This window comes from Brachyistius frenatus, unplaced genomic scaffold, assembly GCF_029030835.1.
Source record: "Brachyistius frenatus isolate BFR_SWC_R1_liver_20210118 unplaced genomic scaffold, ASM2903083v1 Contig_273, whole genome shotgun sequence".
NCBI classification, from domain to species: Eukaryota; Metazoa; Chordata; class Actinopteri; family Embiotocidae; genus Brachyistius; species Brachyistius frenatus.
In genome coordinates this window covers 1-7,500 of record NW_027210872.1, presented here as the reverse complement: position 1 = coordinate 7,500, position 7,500 = coordinate 1, and the positions used below count along the sequence as shown (strand labels likewise).

The 7,500-nt window shown below is 42.3% G+C and overlaps 1 protein-coding gene across 5 annotated transcripts in view; it reads left to right on the top strand.

The window, feature by feature from the left end:
* The window catches only part of LOC138634713 (microtubule-associated serine/threonine-protein kinase 2-like), a 95,985-nt gene extending 90,152 nt beyond the window's left edge, over nt 1–5,833 (top strand). For all 5 annotated transcript variants that reach the window (XM_069721809.1, XM_069721808.1, XM_069721806.1 and 2 more), the window contains 2 exons: nt 3,793–3,868; nt 4,415–5,833. In XM_069721809.1, the coding sequence (XP_069577910.1) occupies nt 3,793–3,868; nt 4,415–4,702 (364 nt within the window). In that variant the 3' untranslated portion in view covers nt 4,703–5,833. The remainder of the gene's footprint in view (nt 1–3,792; nt 3,869–4,414) is intronic.
* Nucleotides 5,834–7,500: the final 1,667 nt, after the last annotated feature.

The following is a 7,500-nucleotide window of genomic DNA, read 5'->3' as shown; positions in this document are numbered from 1 at the left end:
CACACACACACACACACACACACACACACACACACACACACACACACACACTGCCCCCCCCCGTCTCACCACCACCATCTGATTCACTGTCTCATCTGATTTACTTCCATTAAACTCTCCACCAATCAGCTGCTTTGCATTTTGAGTGCCTTTTGTCGCGTGTGACATCACCACTCAGAGACTCGCCGTTTTTAATTCTCCAACCTTTCATCCTGTATTTTATCCCATCGATGTTTTTCCGTCTCGTGTCTCCGTGGTAACTTTTGAACCGCAGCTTTCACACCAACACAAAAAAAAAAAAAAAAAAGCTGAACTTCGTCTCCGAGGTCGTTTCTCAAAATAATGACGAAGACGTTTTTTCGCCAGGATCGCCGCGAGGCGGTTTTTTTATTTCCCATTACGGCAGAAAAATGGCGATCTCTAATTAGCCTTTGTCTGGCTTCCTCGTGTTATTCATCCGGGGGATTTTCTCTCGACCTCCGCCGCCGCCGCTCGCTCCGAACGGGAGATTTATTTTAATAACGTCTCGGAGCCACGAGCAGACACCAGGAAGATAGTCTGTGAAAATTAAAGAACCTACATAACAGCCTCGGGCTCTGAGTCCGTCTCCGCTCGGGCTCTGATTGATTTCTCTCTTTTCAGGGAAACACGAGACGTGAGAGTTTAAAAGTTGAGAGTGTCGATGCTGCAGGTGACCAGGAAGTGTTTACAAAACTACTCTCTTCTTAAACTAATGTTTTGTTTCACCAATTAATTCTATTTTACGACGTGTTAAAGGTCCCATTTTGCATAAATTCAGATTTCTAGATTATTTTTTATTTTTTTTTATAAAACAGGTGTAAATACTGTCAAAGTGTCAAAATGCTCAGTCCAAAGAGAAGTTCTCAGTTTGCCTTCGCAGATCGTCCAGTTTGGACTTCTGTAAGTTTGTGATGTCACAAATCTATGATGATGTCATATGTCTGCCCTCAGCACGGCCAACCCTCCGATTTTTTATCGAGAAGAAAGTGTTCACGTCATCGCAGCGCTTGCAGGCTACAAAGATAAAGAAAACATGTGATTGGCCTGAGCGTGTGTCACTCTTAAAACAGCCAGCCAATCAGAGGAGAGCGTCGTTGAGATGAGCGCGTCTTAAAGACGCAGATACAAAACAGCCTGTTGGTGGCGGAGCTGCACAGAGACGTTTTTTTCAGGGATGTTCAGGAGAAAAAATATCTTGTGGATCTTAAAGCTGCAAATAAATGTGAAACATTGGACCTTTATGTTTTCATCAATAAAACTATTTAACTGCAGATGTTTCAAAATAGAAGTCCCCCCCAAAAAATGTGTCAGTGTCCTTTGAGACACTTTAAGTGAGAAATATCAGTCAGACATGTTGATTTTAATAAACAGGAGATTAAAAAGTAGAAATAAAGTAATAACAACGTCGACTTTATTTATAACGTTATATTCTCTGAGGAAATGATCCTGCAGACGCATGAAACACGGACGTCATGTTCTCTTCGAAATGAGACAAATAAAACTTAATAAAATACATAACGCATATTAAAAATATAGGTTTAAGATTTCATAAATAAGTAAATATTAAAATGTAATTTATTGATCATTTCTATTGATCCTTCTGTGAATATAAAAAAAGCTGTTTAAAACAAAGACCCTCAGTTGTGTTCTGTATTTTGTGTGTGTGCGTCTCTATGTGTACCACCTGTCAGTGTGTGTGTGTGTGTAGACCACCTGTCAGTGTGTGTGTGTGTGTGTAGACCGTGTGTGTGTGTGTGTGTAACGGCCTCCGTGTGTGTGTGTGTACACGTTCAGTGTGTGTTCTCGCTCCCATTAAGCTGATAATTGGACTTTGAGCTGTCGATGGATGACTTAAAGCATTACCTCATCGCACAGGTCACGTGTGTGCGTGTGCGTTAGCGTGTGCGTTAGCGTGTGCACCGATGACTCATACAGCACAAACAAAGATGATTTATTTATTTATCACCTCGATTTGTTTTGTAGAAGAATTCTGTTGATAGTATTTTGTGTTCTGTTTTAAATTTTGCTACTTATATATTTTTTTAATTAAATTTTTTTAAAGTCATTTCATTTGACTTTTTTTCGAGGTCTTTTATGTGCCGAGAAGAAGATGAAGTTTTTACTCATTTTATTTACAAAGTTTTGTTTGTTGTTTTTGAGTAAAAATCTTTGATTTCGTGACTTGGACTGTTTATGAGTTCGTTAGCTGCTGAAAACAAGAAGCAAACAAACAAACAACATTTTATAACGACGGGTTTCTTCAAGGAAAAACGGAACAAGAATACACGATGATTCTTTAACATGGAGAATACGGAGAGGTGAATGTTTACTGAGGGAATGAATAATGCAGCGGACTAACAAAGCCTAAAATTGACAGGGATGAAATCTCACACACACACACACACACACACACACACACACACACACACACACACACACACACACACACACACACACACACATTACCTGTCACCTGTCATCAACTCACATCCGTGAAGGTGAGATGCAGAAAGGTCGAGGACGATGCTGCTGTCTCCGTAGAGGACGGCTGGACGGACGCTTTCTCCTGATAGAGTAAAAAAAAAAACAACAACAGAGATGACGTTTCCCGGGAGACGAGACACACGGACAGAAAATGGACTCGTCAGAGTGAGAGACAGATGGATTTCTACTCCGTTAGAGCCGAGACGTCCCCGAGGACTGATGGACGCTCAGCAGCCCGGTTTATTAACCGACACACACACACACACACACACACACACACACACACACACACACACACACACACACACACACACACACACACACACACACACACACACATAGCTGTCCTCCAGAGTTGTGTGTGTGTGTGCAGCCATGTGACTCCACAGGTTGTCACGGTTACCGGTTTACAGTGCTGGAGACGAGCGTATGATGAAGACCCCGAGGTCCCGTTTAGTTTCTGTCACGTCCGGGCTGCTCAGATCAGGAGCTTCACAACACTTCTGCTGCGTTCAGGTTGTTTTCATCCAGCTGGCTGTTTCCCCCCCGAGAAGATCAAATCCCAGAAGTCCATCCAGACGTCACGCTGAACCTGCAGATGTCTCTTTCCTGTCTTTCCTCGATTCACAGCTTTGTTGGAAACAAATATCTCAAAAATCTGGGTCATCCACTCCAGATGTGTCGGAGGAATCTTTTGTGTAAACACCTGGATTTATCTCTCTGGATGACGTCATACCTTCGTCACTGAAGCCACGACGTCATCTTCACTATAAACTTTGATTTACTAATAATTGGTGATTATTATTTTCATGGCAGGCGGTTCATTTATTAATAAATATTCTAATAATAATAGTCCAGCACAGAAACTGAAAGAAAACCCTCAGTTCTAAACTTAAAGTACAATTCTGATGTACTTTCACTAATTATTTACTTGTTTTCCTACTTTCTTCTTTTACTCTGCTTTTATTTTGAAGGCAGATATTTTACTTTGTATTCCACTACATATATTTTAAACCGTTATTTTGCAGTCACCTTATTAATATACTCTATTATTATATTTTAAACTCAAACTGCAACATTAAAAATGCACACATTAATAAATCAATAGTTATATTCAAGTTTAGATACTTTAAGTATTATTTTTTTCAGCAGTTTGACCGACGCGTCTTTATGTCGTCTCAGATTGATGAAATAAAAAGATGTTACTGGGTTTTTAGTTTTATTTTTTGTTGCACAAAACGAATTCACTGACGAGTGAAACTGATCGAACTGTTTGTTTGGTTTCAGTCCCGGACGCTCGCCGGTGTCCTTCGACCACGAGATCATGATGATGAACCACGTGTACAAGGAGAGATTCCCCAAGGTTCGTACTACACACACACACACACACACACACACACACACACACACACACACACACACACACACACACACACACACACACACACACTTCCTGCACAGAACAACACACACGGGAAATATACTTTACTTGAGGTTTTGCTGCTAAAAAAAACCCAAAAGGATTGGTCAGGTTTTATTTTTTGGGGGCTTTTACTTTGAAACAGCTACAGGAAGTGGTGAGTTTATAGGAGCAGCATTTGAATATAAAACCTTTTAATTTTCTCATTTTGTATTCAGTTTATGTACAAAAATATTTAGTTTTATGTTGTTATGAAGATGTGATGTGATAAAAGTCACCCGCAGGTTTAGTTCATCACATTTTATTCTTTTATTTCAGGTCTGTGTCAAATATTCTCTTTTTGAATTATTAATTATTCAATTAGAAGTGATTTTCTCTAATATGTGACATTATCGTTTGCACATGCAGTTTTGTATGTCCCTCCTGGTGACTCATACCCCCCCCCCCCCCGTCCTCCCCTCCCCCTCTCCCCTCCCCTCCTCCCCTCAGGCGACGGCTCAGATGGAGGAGCGCCTGGCCGAGCTGCTCTCCTCCTCGGCCCCCGATAAGGTGTGCCCGCTGGCCGACGGGGTCCTGAGCTTCGTCCACCACCAGCTGATCGAGCTGTCCAGAGACTGCCTGGAGAAGAGCCGCGAGGACCTCATCACCTCGCGCTACTTCTACGAGCTGCAGGAGAACCTGGAGAAGCTGCTGCAAGATGTGAGTCCCACTAGAAGAAAACTTCTTCTCTACGGTTCAGTTATTTTAGTTTTTTTTAGTTTGTATGTTTATATATGAAAAGTGTAAAAGCAAAATGCTTCTGAGGAAAATTAAGAAACAGGAGTAAAATAGAAAAGGTTCTTTTTTTTTTATTACTTTTTAATTCATACAGTTAATTTACCAACATAAAAGATTCTAAAAGATTTTGACCAGAAAGATTTTTTTTTTTTAAGTATTTCAAAAACAAAAATAGCCCAAAAAAATTAAAAGTTTTATTTTAATTTCAATATTTAACAAATATGGACTTTTTTTTTAATAAAACACAAAAATCCTAAAACAATGTGTCACATGAGGCATAAACAAACCACAGGAAGATAAGGAAGAGTTAAAATAAAAATTAAAAAAAGAGACTTCTGGAGCTTTAATTTAATGATTTTAAATTGTTGTAATAAAAAATACCAAAAGAGGAAAAAAAACTGAACCGACACACAAAAAGCAGCTCGAATAGAAACCTTCTCGTTTCACACTCAAGTTAAACTGAAGTCTGACCGTCTTCTCAATAAAGACTTAATAGATGACATCATAGTGACCAGTGAACACGCTTATGAATCATTTTGGCCTTATTGCTGTTGTGTCACATGACTGATTTCCACCTCTGAAAGGTGAAACATCCAAAATAAGAAGCACGTTTCCAGTTTCCTGATTTATTACAAATAAATTAAGTTTATATAAACAAAATAAAAGCACCGTCCGACGAAGACGTCAGGGTTGAGTCTCCGTCTCGGTCACGCTCGGGTCACCGTGGTAACGACTCACGGCACGAACACGTCTCCTCAGCTCGCCCCGAACATTCCGGCAGCCGTGTTTATTTCTACATGTGTGAACACACACATGTAAATATGTGTACGTGTGTGTGTGTGTGTGTGTGTGTGTGTGTGTGTGTGTGTGTGTGTGTGTGTGTGTGTGTGTGTGTGTGTGTGTGTGTGTGTGGTGACATCTCTATTAGCTCAGTTTCTGGAGGGGGGGGGATCATGGCTCCCACCAGCCTCTTATTGACCTTCTGTTCTACTGGGACTCACACACAAAATATCTCTCAATCACACACACACACACACACACACACACACACACACACACACACACACACACACACACACACACACACACACACACACACACACACACATCCTCCCCGATTTTAATTTCACACTCCAGCAGTCACTGGGGGCTGACAGATGACTCTCCCAGACGAGCAGGAGGGGCTGAGGAGGGTTTTTTGGGAATGGGCGGGGGTTGGAGGGGATTCCTCGGCGTCTGATTGGCCGGCGGGCTCACACAGACGATGTGGAGGAGGAGGGAGGTGAGGGGTGGGGTGGGGGGTGAAGTCTGTTCGAATGCCTCTGGAAGGTGTGAGGAACTCAAACTTGAGCACATCTGGAAGAAGCAGCTCCACGACGACGAGGCTGCGGCGGGACGGTGATGACATCACCACTTAGGCGGCGTTAGGTTTTTGTTGTTGGTTTTTGAGGAAGAGGAGAAGATGAGGAGAAGATGAGGAGAGGATGAGGAGAAGATGAGGAGAGGATGAGGAGAGGATGAGGCTGTGAGCAGGTGGACGGAGGCGTCCCCCCCTCCCCACCTCACCGTGTCGTTTATGGACGATCCTCGCCGTCGGTTTGTTTTTTGGTCGGAGACATGTACCGCATCTCATGGCAGAGGAGGCTGGAGGAGGAGGAGGAGGTGATGATGATGAGGAGGAGCGAGTGGAAGGTGTTCACGCACCGCTGGGACGAAGAGGACGACTTTACAGTTGAGTCGAGCTTGATTAACACAGTGATGATGATGATGATGATGAAGCTGCTCCTGATCAGTCGGACTCGGGGGCAGCGTTAACCCACCGTAACTTAATCAAATGTCTCTGAGCTGCTTTGCTTCTTCTTCAGGTGTGTTTTTGACTTCCTGTCTTATTTCCTAGCGACTCACCTGAAACAGAAGCAGCAGCTTGTGTGCGCGAGCGCTTCGTAACGAGGTCGAGCACGAGCACATTAATGATTAAATCTTCTTGTAAGAGGCCAAATGCTGCCGCTGTGTTTGTTTTTGTTATGTAGCTTGTTAATAATTTAAACTGGAGTCATTCGGAGTCTTTTTCTGGATGTTGAGTTCAGAATGTTTCTTCAGACTTTGTGTTCAGACTTCAGTTCTTCTGCTGTTGATCAGTTAAAGCTCAGTTCACTAAAAACAAAACTCATTTTCTGTCCTACTCGGAGTGATTTCCAGGACAAACTTCATGATAACTCACTTTGTATTTATTTGATTTATACAATTTTGATCATTTTATTTGATTTAGTTTGTGAAGTTGTGTAAATCTAAAGAGGAAGGAGGTTAAAGAATTAAAAAATAGCTTGAATTTTGATGAACTGACCCTTTAATCCAATTTCAGGTGTTTAGTGTTTCAGTCGTTCATCTTTGTCCTGCTTCCTCCATCCTCCCTTCCTTCCTCCCTCCCTTCCTTCCTTCCTTCCTTCCTTCCTTCCTTCCTTCCTTCCTTCCTTCCTTCCTTCCTTCCTTCCTTCCTTCCTTCCTTCCCCCCTTCCTTCCTTCCTTCCTTTCTTCCTCCCTTCCTTCCTTCCTTCCTTCCTTCCTTCCTTCCTTCCTTCCTTCCTTCCTTCCTTCCTTCCTTCCTTCCTTCCTTCCTTCCTTTCTTCCCTCCTTCCTTCCTTCCTTCCTTCCTTCCTTCTTTCTTTCTTTCCTTCCTTCTTTCCTTCCTTCCTTCTTTCCTTCCTTCCTTCTTTTCTTCCTCCCTTCCGTCCGTCCTTCCTTCCTTCCTTCCTTCCTTCCTTCCTTCCTTCCTTCCTTCCTTCCTTCCTTCCTTCCTT